The following is a 21,491-nucleotide window of genomic DNA, read 5'->3' on the forward strand; positions in this document are numbered from 1 at the left end:
GAGATTCTATGTAAGTTTGTATATAGAAGAAAAGAGCATTCTACAGGAGAAAATGCAAAGCAGGAATATTTATTTATTTATGAGTACATCAGTTTCTAAAAGGGCGCTAAAAAGCCTTCTTTCCCTGTCATGTCCTTTTACATGTGAAGTTTTTTTTTTTTTATTTTAGTGTATGTGTGTCCATACTATATGTATACAGTGCTGCCAGAAATAGGATACCGTGGGACTGGATGTATAGAGACTGTTGTAAGCTGCCACATGGGTGCTGGGAATCAGGCCCAGGTCCCCTAGAAGAACAGCTAATGTTCTTAACTGCTCAGCCATCTCTCCAGGCCCTCCCCTTACAGCTTAAAATAAACTTCCACTATTGTACCTGATTTACTTTCATGTAATTACAGAGCAGTCATCAAAGTTGACATAGGCTATTTGAGCTTGGTAGTGCAGACCAGGATGGCCTTGATAATAGCAGCTCCCCGCCCCACTTTCCTCTCCTTGACTTGGAGTTTGTTTGGTCTTTGCACCTATGTAATTCTAACAACGTTGATTCTGGGTGCATTTTAACTCAGTCTGTGGGTATTTATGTTTGACGTAACATACTCACCACATTCAGTGCTATATTCTTTAGTAGTTTGAATCTATCTTTTATTGAACAGTACTGCTGTAGGACATTAAATTTTCAGTGAATATGAAATCGATTTATATTGCATTTAGGCAGAATGGGTATTTAAAATTTCAAAGGTTCCACAGTCTCGCAGTTTCTATTTTCCCATAGTGTGGTCTCTTAAGAGGAAGTTTGTAAACTGCCTTCTGTGGAGGAAATGTTAGGATTATTATGTAACCATGTGAACACCACCAAAGAGTGCTAAATTCTGACTGAATTCTCAATTGGCTGTTTAAGTCACCTTGTAGAGCCCACACACCAAAGTCACTGTTGACAAGTGTTTATAGGAAGAATTTTAGCCACTTCCAATGTCTCCTTTATCTATTTTTGTCACTCTTACCTTCACCTGTTCAGGTATTTATTGAATATCTGGAGGCATCTCCCAAGACTTTCAGATGTTGACCACGTTTAGAAAACCCAGTTGTGGTTTCTAATACTCCGTGTGAATTTACTCTTAACATTTCCTCCGTGAGAGTCTGTTGATGAATCTGGGTCCCTGCCACTGACTCCGTATCTTCTATCCTAATTTGATTGCTTCACCCTTAAGACTGGCAGCTTACAGTTTATTCTGCCTACCTGCATTAAGTGCTAGATGTTATGTGGACTCTCAACATACATATAGCTAAATATTTGCTCCTACATGAATTTGGTAAAGTAAGTGCTGTAGAGGGTTTCACAGGAACTTAAGAAGTCCAAGCAATTCAGTGTAACAAGTTTTGCTAACTTAGCAAAAGCCTCCAATGTTTAGAGTAAAAGGACTTCCTTTCTTTGGATGATCCCCAAATTTCCTTGAATGGTGATCTATAACCAAATGCTCTTGCTTCTGCCCCATATTGCCAGGAAGGTACTACTTTATCCTGTGTATACATAAACACACAGTTGTCATTAAAGTCTGGTAACATAGATATTGCTCAGAGCAATTTTTTTTCTACTAACAACACAAATGAGAGTAGACTTGTACCTCCTTCCTAGCTGGCAAAAAGGAAATTTTCAGATTAAGTTAGGAAAATGGAGTAGTGCCTGTTTTTTTCTTTAAGCGTTATTAACCACACTAGCCATTAACCATTAAATGTCCATGATTCCAGTCTTGGATTCACACCCTACTTAGTGGAAACATTTACAAAATAATTTCCTCTCCTGCTTGTGTCTTTCTAGCACCTGTCTCAGGAGGTGTCTTTACACCTTTTATACATCCCACAGGAGAGCATCAGCCTTTCTTCAGGCACAGCCTTGCTTGAGTTGCCTATTTAGTCTCCACAAACAGCTCCTGAGTCTCATGAGAGATGGGCAGCATCTGTGGAAGGAGCACATGTTGAGTGTTCTAAAAGGCAGTGTGGGAAAGTCTGCAATATCAGGGTGTGTTGGAGCCAGTTTGTGAGACATGGGACATTATAAATAGTAAAGTGTCAGTTCTTTCAAGCTGAGAGAGTATGTAGGAACATCATGGAAGGAAGGGAGCAACTGGATTTCCAGAGCAAAGAGTGTTCATATTTTGAATTTTGACGGATATTTATAAATCACCTTAAAACCTATTGAACTAGTTTATATTTTCATTGTCTTCTGAGCTAGTAAATGCATTGTTGGCATTTGATCGGCTCTAATTTGCATCATTTTTATTGTAATTAAATTATTTGATGGTTTGTGGATGTTATTTATAAACATATATTTTTCCCTTTGAGTTACTTTCCTTCCATGCTTACTGACATTTGGAGTTTCCTTCTCACTTGTCTTTTTTTTTTTTTTTTAAAGTTTGTTTCTTGAAAATGTCATACCTATGTAGAGTCTGAGAGTTCTGAAGAGGAGTGCCTTTTTTGTTTGTTTGCATGTGTTATTTGTGGCAAAGAGAATAAATAGTGTATTCTCCATTTCTCCCCTGCCCCCAAAATGCTCTTAGCCCTTAATGCTGGAACTCATACGCTAGTAACCTTGAAAGTGTGACTGAAGTTCAAATTGCTATGGAGAACATGCCTGGAGTACCTAAATGGGCCCAGTCTAATCCCATAGGTTTCTAAAAGCAGCATTTTTCCAACTGTGGAATTGGGATCAGAGAGAATTAATTTCAGGAAGATTCATACAAAAGCAGTATTCCTTGCTTTGAGGGGAGAAGAGGCTGTAAGCTGAGGGGATGTTGGTGTCTGGGGGCTGCTTCTTTCCTAGCGCCTTTTGACAGGAATGCAGCAGTGCCAGTGCCTTTGTTGTCGCTAAGTGAAACTGAACTGTCAAGGCACAGAGCATTTGTGTTTTAAACTACTTAGCTGGCATTTTTATATCAACACCAGTAGTAAAAACACTGGTGTGTGTGTGTGTGTGTGTGTGTGTGTGTGTGTGTGTGTGTGTGTGTGTGTGTGTGTGTGTGTGCGTGTACACATGCTTGTGGGCATTCGTGTGTCCTTGTAGGTGTGTGTGTGCGTGCTCCCCCATAAGTTTGCTGCTTAGTTTTGGTTATCTCTCTATTGTTCATAATGACTTGCTGTGTAGTAATATATAACATAGTCAAATTTATCTCCTTTTAATGCTCTATAAAATTTTTATCTCAGCCTGAATTAGTTTTAGCATTAATGTTGGCTTCTCTTTACCCTACTGCTTTTCCTTGCTGTTTCAGCTCTATGCTGGATTAACCTAGGGTCTTGAGAAGGTAAGGTATGTAGGCCAGAGATCAATGCCAGTTATTTCCCTTAATCACTCTCCACCTTGTTTTGAAGCTCTGATCCAGCTAGCCTGACTGACTTTTCAGCAATCTGTAAGGATTCACAGAGCTAGGATCACAGGTGTGCTGTTGTGCCAGTTTTCACATGAGACTCAAGTCCTCACGCTTACATGGCAAGTCCTCTATGGACTCCTCTGTCTCCCATGGCTCTGTTACATTTGTTTGAAGACAGGATCTCATTATGTATCGCCCAGGTTGGCCTTGAGATCACCACCATTATGCTGTGTTCAGATTTGAGATTATGGAAATCACATACCAGATGTCACAGGCTTTAAGTGTGTACTCTGGCATGTTGATGATACTGATGATTAGAACTTTGAATGTTCATTCTAAAACAGTAATTCAACATCTATTCATCTTCAGATTAAAAGAAAATTCTGTTTCTCTTTGAGGACTTTGCAGATATCTGACTTGGTTAGATGTGTTTCCATTCTGTAAACAATTGGTGACAGATTTAGAAAAGTGATTATTGATTCTTAGCTGTGTTTCCATTCTGTAAACAATTGGTGACAGATTTAGAAAATTGATTATTGATTCTTAGCTGTGGTTAATAATCTTTACTCAAGGTTTTGAATGGGCCTTACCTCCTGGGTTTCTTCCACAAAATCATAGTAAACACAAAGCAAGACATTTCCAGAATATGCATATTAACATTAGACAGTTAATTTAGTCAGATTATTATAAGAACATTTATTAGCCACCTGTGTATGAGAAGACACAGTACTAAGCATGTCAGATGTCTTCATTTATTTCTTACAAAACTGTGGTAATAGGCATTACTTTACTTGATAGGTCAGAAAATGAAATAGGGAGAGCCTAAGGTTATCACTTTTAACTAGTAGGGTTGCCTTGAAACTTTAAACATTTTTTAATTGGAAAATACAGTTTTAAAAATTGGAATGTAGAAACAGTTAAAAATCAGATGTCTGGGACTACACTTCAATTCCATTCGTTAACAAAGAAGCCAGAAATAGAAATTGGATAAAAGACAGCATCTTCAACAAATAGGACTGGTCAAACTGGATGGCTGTGTGAAGAATATAAATAGATCTATATTTATCACCCAGAAAACTCAACTTGAAATGCAGGGTAGAGTCAAGATACTCTGAATCTAATAGAAGAAAGTGGGAAATAAATAGTTACCCAGGAAAAGGGTCCCTCAGTTGCCCCATAAAATTGGCCTGTGGACATGCTGGGGAGCATTTTCTTGACTCATAATTGAGATAGAAGGGCCAAGCTCACCTAGGGTGGTACCGCCCCTGGGCTATAAGAAGCAGCTTCCTTCCATGATCTCTGCTTTATTCCTGCTTCCACATTCCTGTCTTGAATTTTGCCTTGACTTCCTTTGATGACAGATTATAACCTATAAGCCTAGTAAGCTCATTCATACCCCCAGGTTGCTTTTGGTTAGTGTTTTACCATAGCAACACAAGCCATGTTAGAACACACAGACATGATGTGTACACAGATACATGTATATGAACATCATTTGGTACTTTGGATTAATGGTTACTACCTGGGAAATGTTTCTGTTACTTTTAAACTAGTGTAGAAGAGTAATTTGGACTTAAAACTTTCTAATTGTACTCGGTCCTTAATTTTCTTATTCAAATGAGAAAATAACTACCCTCAAGATTAGTACAACAAGGTTCTGAGAAAGATCTCTGAAAACACAGATCAGTCTTCTCCCGTGCTTACTGCATTTTACATTCTTTTATCTTATTAATGAGTAATAATCTTGCTCATAGTGTACAAGGCTTAATTATTGACTCTTAAGCAAAATGAGATGATGCTTACCTATAATCCCAGCACCCAGGATCTGAGACAGAAGGTCTCAAGTTTGAGGGAAACCTGGGCTACATAGTGAGATCGTGTTTCTCATCCTCTCCCATATAAAGGGGATTGAAGCCTCTTCAGGAAGCTTTTCCTATTTTGTGTATGTATATGTATGACTTGAAAATAGTGCTCACTAGTTAATTGGATAGATGAATGAGTTGTCATGTGCTGGTTTTCTCAGTTTTTGCCTTATCACTTTGAATGGTTGAATGGTACTTGTGTGCCTGAAATATGCCATAATGAATACTGTAAAAATAGTAATCAGAAAATATTCTGTCATTGTAAGGATACATGGGATGGGGCACAGACAGCTGGAAGAAGGGCAGTTATTTATCTTTTGTGGTTGGAAAATGGTAGTTTTCCTCTTCTGTATATAGGTAACTTTCATATGCTCAGGATTTTTTCCTTCATGCTTTTCTATTCATTTCTTTTTGTTGTTGGGACAGATTACCACAGCCCCAGTGTCTTTAAGGCAATAGAAATTGTTATATTGTTATTCGGGAGCCAGAAATTTAAATAAACTGTTTAGTAAGTTCACATCAAGATGTGTGTCAGTTGGTATATTATAGAAGATAGAGGCAGAGGAGAGAAAAATTAGGAAAGAAATTTATTTTACAAATGTTAAGGACAGTCAGACAAAGCATAAACTACAGACAGATGACTACAAATACTTAGGAACCCTGAGAGAAGACAGAGCTGGACAAGAAATTCTGTTTTGTGTAACCATGGTTCTTACATTAATTGAAAATGTTGTGATTAAAACTATGTGCTATCTCTATAAAAGAAAATACACCTTCTGTAGACACTGTGCTCCGTGTGTGTGTGTGTGTGTGTGTGTGTGTGTGTGTGTGTGCGCGTGCACTCCTGCACTAATGTGCACATATACATACTTTTTTTTAAAGTACAAAGAAACACAGTTTTGGGAATTCATAATCCCTTCCAAGTTATACACATGGAACATTAAGGATTTCTGGTCTAAAGAGCAAATTCTTAATAGATATTATTTAAGCCCTATCACTAAGATAATAGTTCTTTCCTAGTTTACTAAGCTTATAGCATTCTTTTTACTAAGCTTATAGCGTTCTTTTTAAAATATTGTATGTCTTTTGGTGAGGAGGTTTTATGCTGTGGCATGGGAGTCAAGATCACAGGAAAACTTGGGAGCCTCTTTTCATCCTCTATCACATTTGTCATGGATGACATAGTTCAGCTTGATGGCAAACGTCTCTACGCATTGAAACAGCTCTCTGACCCCAAGAAATGGTTGGTGATAGAATCCAACTTGAGTTCTAGAAGAGAAATGTACATTTTCTAGGCAGTCGAGGTCTCTCTTCACCCCCTTTAGCATTTTAAGCAAACCGTAATCTTGCTATACTTGTAGGGAAGCAAAACCGTGGTAATGTTCAGAAAGAAAAATGAAACTAATGCCAGCCAGTCACCATTCTGTATGAGTCAGTCTTGTGCCACAGTGCTTGGTTACTTCTTTTTCCAGTTGCTCAGTTAACAGAATAAATATCAGATGATAATAACAAGATAAAATACAGAACTTTAACATGAACAGTAAACTTCTGTGCTAGTCATCTTCCCATTGGCTGTGAAAAATACACGAGAAAAGCAACTTTAAAGGAAAAAAATCTTATTTTGGCTTAGAATTTCAGAGATCTCTGTAGGTAATCACTTGGATCAGGCACTTTGGGTCTGTGGTATGCCAGGAAACTCACCCCGTCTAACAGAGCTGCTTAACCCCTAGTGGGCAAGGAAGCAAAAAGGGGAAAGGAACAAGGACCTTACTTAGCATGTTCTCTGAGGGCATGCTCCTGTGACTTACTTCCTCCTGCTAGTCCCACTTTGACTAAGAATGGCATCAACTGAACAGCAAACCTTTAACATGTAATCCTTTAGGGGGCAGTGTTCCTTCTGTGGAGATCACAAGGTTTAAGGGAACATCTTGACAGAGACTTGAACTCTTTAAGAGACAAAAGTTTCCTGTTTCTTGATCTAGGACTTTATAGCTTTCAGAACTATGGGAAATCATCCTCTGTTCATTAGACATTTTTCAGCCCTGTGTGACACTGTAGTAGCTAATTCTACTGTTCCTGGTTGTTAAAGTGAGAGCAGAGATCTGATGTTTAGGTACTGTGTTGGTTTTAAATTAAAAACAAAAAAGAAACAAAAAAGTCCTTTCAGAATGTAACTACCCCAGTTACGTTGTCTCCAGCAATAGAAAATCATCACTGCCTGGCCTAGAATAACCAGAATGGCAACTTCAGTTTTAAATGTTTTCTTCTCATGTACTTAATACAGCATTTACTCTGTGAGGCATTGTTTGCTTGTAATAAAGATGTGTACTGTTACTTCAAAGATGAGGCATAGAAGCTTTGGTATCTTTCCAAAGGCCTCAGAGCTCAGGATGTGGCCAAACCTACATCTAACTTACTTAAGGACATTTAACTAGAATCCCCACTTTTTTTCTTTTTCCTTTCTTCTTTGTCTTCCTCTTCCTTTTTCCTCTCCCCCTTCTTCCTCTTCCTTCGTCCTTCCTCTTTCTTCTTCTTCTGACAGGTTCTTATTGTGTAGCCTTGGCCAGCATAGAACTTGCTAAGTCGACTAGACCAGACTGCCTTCTGTCTGCCTCTGCCTCCTAAGTACTTATGGTAAAGGTGTGTGCTGTCACAGTCAGACAGATCCTCACTGTTAACCACAGAACAGGGCAGGATAATATTGTTTGTCAAAACACTTGTGTCCAGAATATATAAAGAACTTCTGAAAATAAAAAAAGACAATATAATTCCTAGTACTCAGGAAGCAGAGACAGGTGGATCTCTTTGAGTTGGAGGTCAACTTGCTTTATATGACATAGGCACTCTGGGCTAGCCAGGACTACAGAATGAGACTCTGCCTTTGAAAAAATAAAGAGGAGAGATAGAAAGATTTAAAAAGAAGATAAGCAAATGGCCAAATGAAATTATGTTAGCTCTCATTAATCTTCAGAGAAACAAAACAAGAATTGTTGACAAATTGCACCATAATGTATACAATACAGTAAGATTTGAGATATTGAAAACCAAACATTAGTAGGAATGTGGAATATGTGACGCTGTCATTTTTGATGAAGTGTATAGTTTCTACTACTTTGTAAAGCAAATTAACATTGTACATGGTTAAACATGCAGCTTCCTTTTGACGTAATAATTTCATGTCTAGGTACTTAAGAAATATGAACGCACTGCTAATAAAAGACTTGTGTAGCTCCCTGTCAGCTACATAGTGAGTTCTAGGCTGGCCTGGGTTACTTTAGATCCTCTCAAAAATGGAATTAAAGAAAAGATGATCTGTATAAGGATTTGACTGCAGTTTACAAACTGTAATGATCAAAGTTCCTCTTAGTGTAGGAAATCAATACTGATTCAACTAGGAGATTATTTAGTAAAATTTACAAATGAACTTCTGATACACTACAGTGTAGTGAGTACAAAAAAAGATAATGATAATACCCTCTTCTTCAGTATATATGAAATCTTAGCATGGGCCATACTACATGTTATAAATAAAAACAGAAAGAAGGCAAAAGGGGATTCTCTGGTCTAGCAGAAATGGCTTATCTTAATTTCCATGGTGGTTCTATGGGCTCCTACAACAATGTGAAGCACAACTGGGTCATCAATAAATAATTCTTTCTCACAGTTTTGAAGGATAAGAACTTTAAGATTAGGCTGTCTGTTGAGGGTCCACTTTCAGAACCATAGGTGACTGACCCTGTTTTTTACTAAGGCTGCTTTATGACCCAAATACCTCACCTTTGGGTTTAGATAGCAGTGTATTTTTGAGGGACACAAATACTTACAACAAGTTGTGTATATACACATGTATACATTTTGGTGGTTACAGGTGTGTATAGGAGGGGCTGAAGGGATTAAAGGGAATAGAGAAATTATACTTTATAGTTTTTAAAAATTAAATAATAGAAACAGCCGCCGAAGCAAAGAGGAGCTACTGGACCAGCACAGTACCATCCGAGTACCAGGCCGCAGTTCAAAGCCTGCACACACACACTTAGAAGTGTAGAACCTCATCTGATGATTCCTAATTAACACAGGTCCAAAGTGTAGCCAGGGTATTTTCTAAGCCTGCATGACTCATTATGCAGACTTAGAAAGGATTTGTTAATAATCAGTAAAAGTTTCAAAAATAAAGGCTTATATGTCAGTTCTATAGGACACTTAATGCATTAAGTGAATTTCCTAGATTATGTAAATACTCATTGCTAATTTGGGGAGAACATTATGAAATGGAACTCGTCTCATTTAAGAGGAGAATCTCGCAAAATGACAACATGAAAGGTTTCCACAGATATGTTTGATTGACGAATAAGCAGGCATTTATCCCTCTTATTTATAAAAATGATATAGGCTCCCCATTGGGAGAAGAAAAATTTATATGTGGGCTTCTAAGCCTAAGCATGTTTATTTCAAAGTTTTGTTTATGGTATGTTCCAGAACAGTTGGGAACTTAGAAGCAGTTAATAAATATAGCAATAATTGTCCTTGTTTTAATGTTGAAACAAATGTATACATGTAGGCTAGGTGACAAATTTTCTATGGCATGTGCAGCGTGGTCCAGATATGCTCTGTCTACCAAAATGAATTGAAATAAGAGTCCTGTAGTCTTATTATGGGCTGAACCTTCAAAATAAAGAATAACCCTGTAGTTTGTGAATTTCTCCTTAAAGTTTGGTTCCCCCTATGCATTATTACGGAAGTAATATACACAGCAGTTACTGCATAGTAATTAATGTTGTCTTTGGCTTCTAAAACAAAACCAACAGATTGGCTTTCTTGTTGTTTATGGAAGAGCTAATTCCTGATCTTTGCATCTGTTTTAGTAATAGTTATGCACGAGTGCGAGCTGTGGTGATGACCAGAGATGACTCAAGTGGTGGATGGCTACCACTCGGAGGGAGCGGACTGAGCATCGTCACTGTCTTCAGAGTCCCTCAGCAGGAAGAGAATGGCTGTGCGGACTTTTATATCCGTGGAGAGAGACTCAGAGACAAAATGGTAATGATTAATATAATTGTCACTGTAATTTTCGGATACTTTCTGAAAAAAAATGAATTCAAATTCTAACTGGTATTTATAAGAGAATTAATTTTACTTGTGACTCAGTGACTACTTCTTGGGAATTGCTTTTATATTTATGTTAAAGACAGCAATATGTGACTGTTTCTAATTGGATCTGACAGTAATGTACATATATTGTAAGGGACGGCCACCTTACTGTTTAGTTTAACTTCAGAATGTTCACAAATAGCTCTCTACTCTCCCCCACCTTCTCCTTATTCTTTAGGCCAAAGATCAGCAACTCCTGGTCTGAAGGGCAGATTCAGGCATACCATCTGTTCTTTTTAATTTTTTTTTTTTTTATTCAGACCATGACCTAATGATTTTTGGGGGACAGGGGTTATTTGTTTTAAACACTTTCAATGAGTTTATAAAAGCTGGTCATGGTACCTCATACCTGTAACCTCAACTGTTAGGAATCTGAGGCAGGAGGATTATGATGAGTTTGAGGTCAGCCTGGAATGCATAGTTCTGGGCTACCCTGTCCTGACCTACACAGTGAGACCCTATCTCAAAAAACAAGGGTCAGTAAAGTCAAAACATAATTTTGTGACTCATAAAATTAGGTGAAATCAAATTTTACGGTCCATAAATACGATTTTTAATTAGAAAATGAATTTGTATTTATGCATATGGATGTTTTGCTTACATAATTCTCTGTTCACTACACCCATATCTATTGCCTTGGGAAGCCAGAAGAAGGTGTTGGATTCCTTGGAACTAGAGTTACAGATGATTATGAGATGCTATGTGGGTTCCAGGAATGATACCCTGGTCCTCTGGAAGAGCAGCCTGTGTTCCTAAGTGCTGTGCCATCTCTCCAGCCCCGTGCAAATTGTTTTAAGTCTAGCTGAAATCATTTGTATTTATTACTGTTTTCATGCTATAAAGACAAGACAGTAGCAGCAGCAGCGACCTTAAGTGTATGGCCCTCCACAGAGAAACTTTGCTTATTCCTGCCTTATCTACTGGCCATTCTAATTCTTAACACAATTATTTTCCACCCCTTTATTTTTATATAAAAGTATTTTAAATGACAGTCTAGTGCTTGATGTTAGTTGTCATTTTTAATTAGTGGAAGGCTTCTTCTCATTTTATCTGAGAGTCCAAAACTACTATCTGAAGCTGAGTAACATTAATGCCATTCCTGTATCAAGGAAATAGCATATATATAGAAGCAGAATAGAAAGTGTTGAAGATTCCTAAGTTCCTTTAAAGTAACTAAAAACCCTTTAAATATTTTTTATAAACAAGTTCATAAACCTATTTATTTAACCTGTTAGTTTTATCAGAAATATTTCAGATTTAAATAACTTTTTATGCATGGGCATTTTTAATGCAGCGGGGATTTGGGTTCCATAATGTTTCCACTGATGGATCATTTCAGTAGCTTAGGAAGCTGCTGAACTAAATGTCGGCCAAATTTCTCCAATGGTTAGAATTATCCCAAGTGATCTTGAAATACTCTTAAGTCCATTGTTTTGTGGGCTTATAATTATTTCCTAATGTTACAAATGGCACAATGCGTCACAGTTAACTAGAATATATTCAGTTTTGTGGAAAACTCCAGTCGAAATCAGAGGATAATAGAATAAACTTATAAAGTTTAAAAGGTGGTTCTGTACCCACACAGAACGGTGTCTGCACATTTAATGCCCTTTGAAGCTTGGAGACCTTAAGTAACTACCATGCTGCTGCAGTAAGGGTCTTGGAGGTAGTGTCTCTCCCTTGATAGCCTGGTTTGTTGAAAGTAAGTTGTAGATGTTTCTTCTGAAAACCTTAGTAATAAATAGTTTTTTTTAAAAAAACCTAGTCAATTATGGAATAAAAAATGGAGAAATGTTTGCTAATAAAACCATTTTAATGTTTATTATGGAACCCAAACAGTGTAGTTTGAAGTGAGGCTGGTTTGAGGTATCTCACATTGATGGAGACAGTGAGTGTTCAGTATGTAGCCTTACCATACAACTACAGAAAGTGAACCTGGGATTCAAAAGAACAATCTTATTTTTACTGGGAAGGAATGAGAGGGAATGAGGAGAGAGGGGAAGAGAGGGCATGCACATACACGCACAGAACCTACTCCTGGGACAGACGATCATCAATAATGGTTAGTGGGAAGATAGGTTTTTCTGCTAGTAGTACTGACCAGGAATCAAAGCATGTATCTTTTCACCTAACCGTTGGATGCAAGGTAATAAGCAGATCAGACGTAACCTCAAGGAGACATTACGTCCAGTTGGAACGATGCTGTGCTTGTTCCAGAGATTTGCTTAGAGAAACATTTTCTGTTATGGAGGCTTAGGGATAAAAGTATAGGCAATAAGTCATGGGTGCATAACTTGAAAATAGCACAGTATACAGTCTCAAGTCAAAGGAGACAGGAGCATTGAAATCAAGAGATAATAGTCCTATAGTCCTTCAAGGATGGCAGCGTCTTTCTGTGACTTGTTTTGTTGATTGGTTTTTTCCCTAGTCGTCTTCTCCAACGCCCAGGTTCTGGTTTTTGTTTTCTCAAAATTTTTGGACTACAAATCTGGAAATCCTTAAAGTTCTTTCTAAATTAATAATTGCTTTCTTTTAAAGATTTTTCTACTAAATAAACATTGTATTTTAACAGTTTTCAATGTGGTAATTAATGTATTTGCTAGACACAATCTATACCTGTTTCTGGGCTGCAGTTCAGTTTCTTAGCAGTTCAGTTCCTCAGGTGGATTACAGAAGTGAACCTCTTGCTCTCCAGGCTCCTGAGTGAACGTACAGCTTTTTAGAAAATAAGTATTCAGAAAAGGTGCACAGGCCACTGCTGACTAGGACACATACTGGGCAAGACTAAAGGATGCTTACAAGACCCTTGAAGAACAAAGAACATTGCTTTGACAGAAGACTTTTCCAGCCTTTGATTTGTAATTACTTGTTTTGCTTGGCAAGAGGAAAATACAAAGACCTCCCTAAAGCTGGGAGGTGTTGAAGGTGCTTTGAGAACAAGACTAGGCAAAGCTGCCAGTGTGAATATTGATTAACAAAGGTGATTTTGAAATGAAAAAAGGAACGTCACATTTCCTTTGTAGGAAGTTGCCAAGGAGAACAAAGAATTATTTTTAGAATTAATGCGTAATTAGATTGTGAATAAACAGAATTTATAAAAACAAAAGTTTCATTAAAATACTTACTCCATTTAAAACAAAAACAGTATTTTTAAAATAGGGCTTTTTGCCACCTATTGGAGACCAAGACAAAATTAAATTATTTCTTGGGATAAAGACAAAATAAGTAACAATGCCAGTTGCTTTGATTAAAATGACATTCAACCCCTTTGAACTGTAGGCTTGTTTCTTTCACTTTTCGTGGTGTTGAGGATTTATTTATTAGGCAAAAATTTTACCACTGAGCTACGCTTCTGTCCAGGATATTAATGTTTATAAGCCTTCCTAACTACTGAATTAAAGTCTAATCTCCAACTGAAATTATTGGTCCAATCTTTTTATTAGATGCCAAATAATAACCTGACGATCATTAATATCACTCCTGTCTGTATTTAATCATTTATGGTTAGAGACTTTCTGTGTGCAGGTTTTCCTCCTCAGGCTGCCATAATACATTTGGTGGATGGGTTCAAAAACAAAAATGTATGTCTTTGTAGTTCTGGCTGTTACAGAGATCAAGGGTGTTGCCTGCTTACGTTTTTGATGAGGGCACCTCCTACATGGCAGACTCTACTTACCAAGTCCTCTGGTCTAGAGAGAAGAATGCTGGTATCTCTTTCATTGCAAGGGCACTTGCTTCATAATAATTTAGGCTCTGTCTGTATGACTTCATTTGACATTTGCTACTTTTTCACAATCTCTGTCTTCAAAGAAAGCCACATTGTAGGTTGAGGCTATAGCATAGGAATTGGCAAGGATTAAGTTCAGTTTCATGTAGCTTCCTGCTTGATTCTTGGTTGGTAGCTTTTTTAGGGAAACATACTTTCTGCTATTATTATAACTGTATATAGAGAAGTTAGATCTTGCTGGAAGTAGTTGTCCTCATTAGATATTACTTTATTGTAAAGTGTGTTTTTCCCCATTCTCTGAGAACTGTAAATGGTTTATCTTTAAGCCATATGGACATTCAATCCTTTTCATATAGCCATAAATATTACCATCTTCTTTTTACCATTTCTGGAGTCTTTTAAAGTTATTGCATTTTTTGTTTGTTTGTTTGTTTATGTAGGGCTTCTGCAGCTTTTATTTTTACATGCAAACCACTGGGGGCATCTTGATGGTAGTCACCCTAGGGATTACACTGGAGTTCTGAGGGACACTCGCTGGGAAGTCATGTGACAGAAACAATGATTCAGACCAATCACATGATTACAAAGCTGGGGTCTCCAGCAGGGCTCCAGGTGGTCAGGGGTGGACATCTAAGGAAGCATTGACATGGGAGGGCAAGCACTGGGCTGGCCTTGAGCCACCTGGATGACATCAGGGACAGAGGATCTGGTAGCTCCAGGAATCTCCAGTCTATGCCTTACTTGGCCAGCAGTTTGCTGAAGGACCTGCCAGTAAACTTGGCTTTGCTGTCCAGCTTTTCCTCAGTTCTAAGGGTCTGGTTATACTTGGCCAGGTGCTCAGATCGGCAAGGGGCAGCAATCTTGATCTGTCCAGTGCAGAGCCCCACCACCAGGGCGGCAATGAAAGTGTCCTCCGTCTCCCCAGAACGATGGGACATCATGACACCAGTCATTGGACTGGGCCAGCTTATACGCCTGCAGAGACTCGCTCACAGAACCAGACTGGTTCACTTTGAGTAGGAGGCAGTTGCAGGACTCCTTGCCTGCAGCCTTAGCAATCCGCTTAGGGTTGGTCACTGTGAGGTCACCCCCTACCACCTGGATGCCTGCACTAGCTGTGAGCTTCTGCCAAGCATTCCAGTCATTCTGGTCAAAGGGATCTTAACAGACACCACTTGGTAGTCCATGATGAAGGACTTGTACACCTGGTCGGGTGTGATGTACCGGCTGTAGTCAGCTGGAAACTTGAAGTCCAGGTGATCCTTGCCAGCCCTGTAGAACTTGGAGGCAGCCACATCCATGCCGATGACAACCTGATTAGTGTAGCTAGCCTTTGCCATTGCAGTCTTGAGCAGCTCCAGTGCTTCTTTGTTCTCTAGGATGTTAGGTGCAAATCTGCCCTCATCACCCACATGGGTGGTGTCTTTCCCGTACTTTGTGGTAAACCTCTGCTCCAATGCGCATGGCTTCCTGGAAAAAGGATGCCCCCACTGGCAAGATCATGAACTCTTGCATGGTCAGCTTGTTGCCAGCCTGGGAACTGCCGTTGATCACATTGAAGGCTGGGACTGGCAGGATGGATGGATAACTTCAGGGTTGCTGGCCAAGTCAGCAGTGTAACCGTAAAGCAGCACTACCCCCTTTTCCATGGCACCAACCACAGCAGACAGCCAGGGATACTCCCAGGATGGCATTTGCACCAAATTTAGATTTATTCTCCGTGCCGTCAATGTTGACCATCAGCTGGTCAATCTTTTCTTTCTGTACAACATTGAGTTTCTTGCTAACCAGAGCAGGTGCAATAGTATTATTGATGTGCTCAATAGCCTTTGAGACACCCTTCCTCATGAAGTGGAATTATCATTGTCTGAGAGTTCTAGGGATTTATAGATGCCAGTGGACGCACCACAGTTCAGAAGAGACCTTTTGTGGTGTAGAGATCCACCTCAACAGTGGGATTCCCACAGGAGTCAAAGATCTCTCTGGCATAGATTCTGGAATAGATTCTGTGAACTTCTCGCAGTTGGATCTCTGTGAAGAAAGGAAAGAGTTCTGTAGACACTGAAGAGAGTGTTAAGAACAGACATGAGGACGGCTCTGTACTGGAGCAGCACTCGTTTCTTCCAATTTTTTTCCTTTAGGCACTAAGTAGAACTTTCTGAATAATATTTGACCCTACTGATGATTAAAGGTCCCTTTTTCTTTGTGAATTTATAGACTTTCTGGTGTTGTACATAGAAGTATGATACTGACTATTTCCTGGAGATATGCTTTATTGTAGACATAGCACTTGTATTTCTTACCTGCCACCAGAATCTGATAACTGATTTTTAAGAAGCTCGATTTAGAATGTATTCCATAGATATTCAGTTATATTGAAGTAAATGTAGATTACTAGTGTTACAAAACAGTGTGAAGGGATCCTCTGTATATCCTCTTCCTGATTTTCCCAGCAATGATATAATTTTCTAAGACTATATTACCATATTCTAGAATATTCATACAATCACCCAGAGATGTCTGTTTTATCCTCACTCATTTATTACTCTATTTAGAGCTCTAGAGTTTAATCATGTACATTATCATTCAGGCAAGCATTCACAAAGCAGTTCAGTGACTCCTCCTCCTTGTTGATATTTTGTAGCCATATGCATCTCTCTCTTAGCCTGACAAGCTCCAATCTGTCCTCTGGATCATTTCTATGTTTTCTGTCATTTCCAAATTGTTATAAAAGTGGAATTGTAAGTATTCAGTCTTTCATGATTGTCTGTTTTTCATTCAACATAACATGTTTTAAGAGTTTGTCCTTTTTATTTTCAGTATTTTGTAATTTGTAAGTAATAGTTTTGTTTTGCTTATGTTTGTTTTCCTTAATCATTAACTTGTAAAAGGTTGTTTCTAGACTGGGCCATTTCATAGATAAGGCTACCATGAACAATTGTGTACATTTTACTGTGGTTTTATGTTTTTGTGTACATGTTACTTTTTCTAGGATAAATGATCAAAACTTAATTTGCTAAATTATGTGTTCATTTGTTTAATGGTATAAGAACTTGCCAAATGTATGTTGAAAGTGGCCTTGCTGTATTAAATTTTCTCACTGGGTATCCAAATGTTCCCAGCCTTCTTGTTAGCATTTCATGGCGTCTCTTGTTAATTTTGGTAGTTGGATACCTAGTGGAAAGTCAGTGTAGGGTTAATGTGCATTCCCGCAGTAGCTGTGATCATATCCTTTCTTGGTGCCCTCTGCTCTTTCACCCATTTCCTTACTAGACGGCTTTTTTTCTATTGAGCCTTGAGTGCTGATTCTGTATTCTCCATTCTAGTTCTTTCTGGGAATATGTACTATATACATGCATTCTCCCACCTGTAGTTTATCTTTTTTTTAAAGTTTAACAGGCTCTTGTAGAGCTTTAAATTTTGATAAAGTTCAGTTTATCTTTTTTTCTTTTAATAGACTGTGGTTGTAATGTCAGATCTATGAACTCCTCTCTAGCTATGGTTTCTGAGTCTATATCCTGTAATTTGTTCTTCAGGGGTTATAGTTTTGTAGTTTATATTTAATCTCATAGTCCGTTTTACACTAATTTTTAGTTAATGTGATATTTAAATCAAGATTCTCTGTTTTGGGGCAGGATGTTAGGACTGTGGTTGTTTGTTTTCTCTGCAGCCTTTCTTGAAAAGGTTGTCCTTCCCTCTTGAGTCGCCCTTTTGTCTCCTTTAGGATGAGTTATGTCTGATCTTGTGGGCTCTCTCCTGCTCTTCCATCTGTAGATGCTGTACCCCATGCTACTGTCCTGTGCATGAGCACAAAGGCCTAGGGGATGGGGCCTCCCACTGTCGCCTTCTCTTCTCTGGATTGCTGTAGATCTCACAGCCTTTTCCTTCTGCGTAAATTCTAAATGCTGATCTTTCGTATCTCTAAGAAGCCTTACTGGGCCCCTCACGGGAACTGTTCATGGTTAAGCATCTAAAATCTGTCTGTTTAGACCTCTAAATTCTTAAAATTAAAAAAGTAGATTTGTTTTGTACATTTGACATTAAGTTTTTTTTCTGATTTTCTTATCTGCTAAAACTTTTATGGTACAAACTCATTTTAAAAATTCTGCCTTGGTTTTCCCACATAGCCTCCACACCCCTCCTCCACCCTCTCACTCCTGTTCTCCTGAAACCGAGGCCTGTATGTATGCAAAGTATGGATTCCCATGTGCTCTGCCCTACGCTCTTGTATGTAGTTGTTCCCCTTTCACTCTTAGGCTTTTAGATGTTCATGCTGATTTCCTTGATTCATTAAGCATTTAGAAGTAGTTGCATGTTTCACTAAAGAATTAGGTTATTTTCTAGAGAGTACAATCTGTGTGCTTCTTGGTCAGGATATACTTTATGTTGTCAGTAAATTCATTTAAATGCTGTACATCTTAAAGACCATCTTTCATGCATTTGTTTGCATGTATGGGTGGCAGATGAAACTTTAATGGTCTTGTCCAAATCGATTTTACCTTTCCTACTTTGAATCTATTCTCTAGTTCTCCACTTACTTTCTCCATTTTATATGACCCAAGATCCTGCCCAGGGCATGGCTCAATCCACAGTTGGGATAGATCTTCACTCAAGGCCCACAGACCTAACAAGTTACTGTGTCAAATTTCTTCATGCTTTGGAATGTGAATGTTACATTTCTTTGTGTTCTATTTTTCATAACTCAATGTTGTTATTTTGGACACTCTAAAAAGTATTCATGTTCATTAACTTTATGTGATGAATGTACCTGAATGGATTTGGAGTCACTGAGAAAACACTTCTGGGCCTCTGAGGGTGTTTCCACAGAGGTTTAATTAAGAAAGAGGAAAAATAAACCCTGAATGTGGGCCACACCATCCTGTGGGCTAGGGTTGTATGCTGAAGACAAAAGGACCAAGCAGATCCAGTATTCATCTTCCTGTCCTTTCTGACTGTGAATTCAGTCACCTCATGCCACTGTGCTGCTTTTTTTCCTGCCATGATGTGCCTTCCTCCTCAGACTGAGTCAAAAACAACCTGTTCTTTCTTTTACCTTTCTCAGGCATTTTGAGAAAATTAGCTAATATACTACCTTTCCCCACTTTCTTTTAATCTTTAACTCTGCTTAATAGCACAGAGACCGTGTTTTTCCTCTTTTTCTTTAATATTGAATTTTAATAAATTAATGGTAGTAGAATATTTTTCATTCCAGAGCTCAACATAGTTCTAATAACTAGTATCTACTTAATCTTAACAGAAGAATAGGAATAATACATTCCTACTTTTCAACATAAGTGTAATTATGTATTAATAATCAAGTGTTCAAAAAGATAGTGATGACTTTAATTTGTTCTTTGCTAACCAACCACATTGTAAATGGATCAGTCACATATCGGTCACGGGTTATTCTTGACAAAGGCTAAGAGTGGCTCCCATTTTAAAGACTTAATATAATATGTGCTCCTAGAACCTTATCAGAAATTTTAGAAATGTTATCAGACATAATTAGAATATGGACTGAGATAAAAATGACATAATAAAAATTAACAAACAAAAAATTAAAGAGTTAATACTGAGATAAAATGTTGTCTCCATGTTAAATTTAATTGCTGTGTTACATACATAGAACAAACAACATTGTCTTAAATGCTCCCAAGTATTCAAGAACAGTGGGACATCAAATTATACCCTCTCCTTAGGACGGTTCAGAATAAAATAGACAAAAATGCTTGGTGAGGAGTGTACTTTAGTGGTAGATCACTTGCATAGCATGTGAGGCTGTAAATGCAATTCCCAACACTGAAGAAATAGACAAACAGATAAGACAAAAGTTGTAAATATTAGATTGTATAGAGAGAATGTTAAAAATAAAGTAAAAGGGAGAAAGGAATTTTACCTATTTTTACTTCCCTGAAACCATTTCAGGAAAAAAAAGAAGAAACAAAGCTGTATTGTCCCACAACTTACATGAAACTACCATTCATTCATTATAGGATCTATTTAATACTATCATTGTATTTTTAAAATGAGTATTTTCAAAACGAGGAACCAGAGCTTTGGAAAGTTCTATAGCCAGAGCCAGGCATTGTGGCACATACCTTTAATCCCAGGACTTAGGAGGCCGAGTCTAAGAGCTTGAGGCAAGCCTGCTCTACCTGGGAAGTTCAGGCCAGTCAGAACCTTCTCAGTGAGACTTCATCTCGAAGGGGGAAAAGCAGTTTTATAACCCAGCTACTATAATGGCAGATAACTGACCTGCTTCTGTAATGGGTCTCTTTAGAAATTTAGAGAAGGAATGGCAGGAAGGTACAATTAATGGTGGAGTGCTTGTTTAGCATGCACAAGGGCCCTTGGTTAGATGGCCAGAATCACAAGATAAAAAAGGTGGGGAGTGATTTTTGAAATTTGCTAATACCACTTCTCTTGTATCTGTTGCCTAGATTCTCTAAGCATATTCTTCTGGAAGCTTTGTGTGCAGCACTGTGTTTATTCCTTCAAATTAGAGTATAAATTTACATTCTGTTTACAGCTTGTGTGATCTTCTTGATCCCCTCTTAGTCCCTTTATCAAGTTGATTTGGTGAGGATTATTACCAAGGCCTCAATTTATTTAAAACTGTTCATTATATTTATAGTCCGCAGTGTTTATTAAGAGCTACATCAGATGCATTTTGTGTGTTCATTAACTTTAACACCTGACTTTGCAGGTGGTTTTGGAATGTATGCTTAAGAAAGACCTCATCTACAATAAGGTCACTCCCACTTTTCACCACTGGAAGATCGATGACAAGAAGTTTGGCCTTACCTTTCAGAGTCCTGCTGATGCCAGGGCTTTTGATCGAGGCATTCGAAGAGCTATAGAAGATATTTCTCAAGGTAGGTTTTATTATTATTATCTGAATATATATTATATAGAAATAGATATTCTCTTCTTGAACTTTGACCTGAAGTAGTTGCTGTCCTTTAAAGTGGTGCTTAGTAATAGAAAAAACGTTCTAAAGATAACAATCAGTCTGTGATTAGACTCAGAATAATCAAATGTGCCTGTTAGCCCAGTGCTCAGGGACTGAGGCAGGGGGATTGAGAGCATGAGACCTTTTGGGCTTAGGGTATTTAGTAAGACTGTATCTAAAAAAGCAAGCAGGCAGAGAGTAGGTGAGTACAAGGTGGTATTTTCAGAAAATTTGAAGAAATATAAACTACTTAAGAGCATGAAAATGCTTAATGGTAAGTATGTTTTGATACTGTATGAAGCTGGTTAATTTTGGCATATTTTTAAAGTTCCCCAGTTGATTATATTTTTAGGTAAGTTTTATAAAACAAGTATTGTAAAGAAAAATTTTTATTCGTAGATGTTAAAATGAAAGTGATATATTTCAAATCTTGGGTTGAC

General features: G+C 38.0%; 1 protein-coding gene and 1 pseudogene across 1 annotated transcript in view; one reads left to right on the forward strand and one right to left on the reverse strand.

Annotated features, from left to right (window-relative positions):
- The window catches only part of Spred1 (sprouty related EVH1 domain containing 1), a 64,638-nt gene that overhangs the window by 26,987 nt on the left and 16,160 nt on the right, over positions 1 to 21,491 (forward strand). Inside the window, exons 2-3 of the mRNA XM_032903911.1 lie at positions 10,087 to 10,261; positions 20,806 to 20,974. Coding sequence (XP_032759802.1) covers positions 10,087 to 10,261; positions 20,806 to 20,974 — 344 coding nt within the window. The remainder of the gene's footprint in view (positions 1 to 10,086; positions 10,262 to 20,805; positions 20,975 to 21,491) is intronic.
- LOC116901772 lies at positions 14,837 to 16,089 on the reverse strand (annotated as a pseudogene).

The sequence above is a fragment of the Rattus rattus genome, chromosome 5 (assembly GCF_011064425.1).
Source record: "Rattus rattus isolate New Zealand chromosome 5, Rrattus_CSIRO_v1, whole genome shotgun sequence".
Lineage (NCBI taxonomy): Eukaryota > Metazoa > Chordata > Mammalia > Rodentia > Muridae > Rattus > Rattus rattus.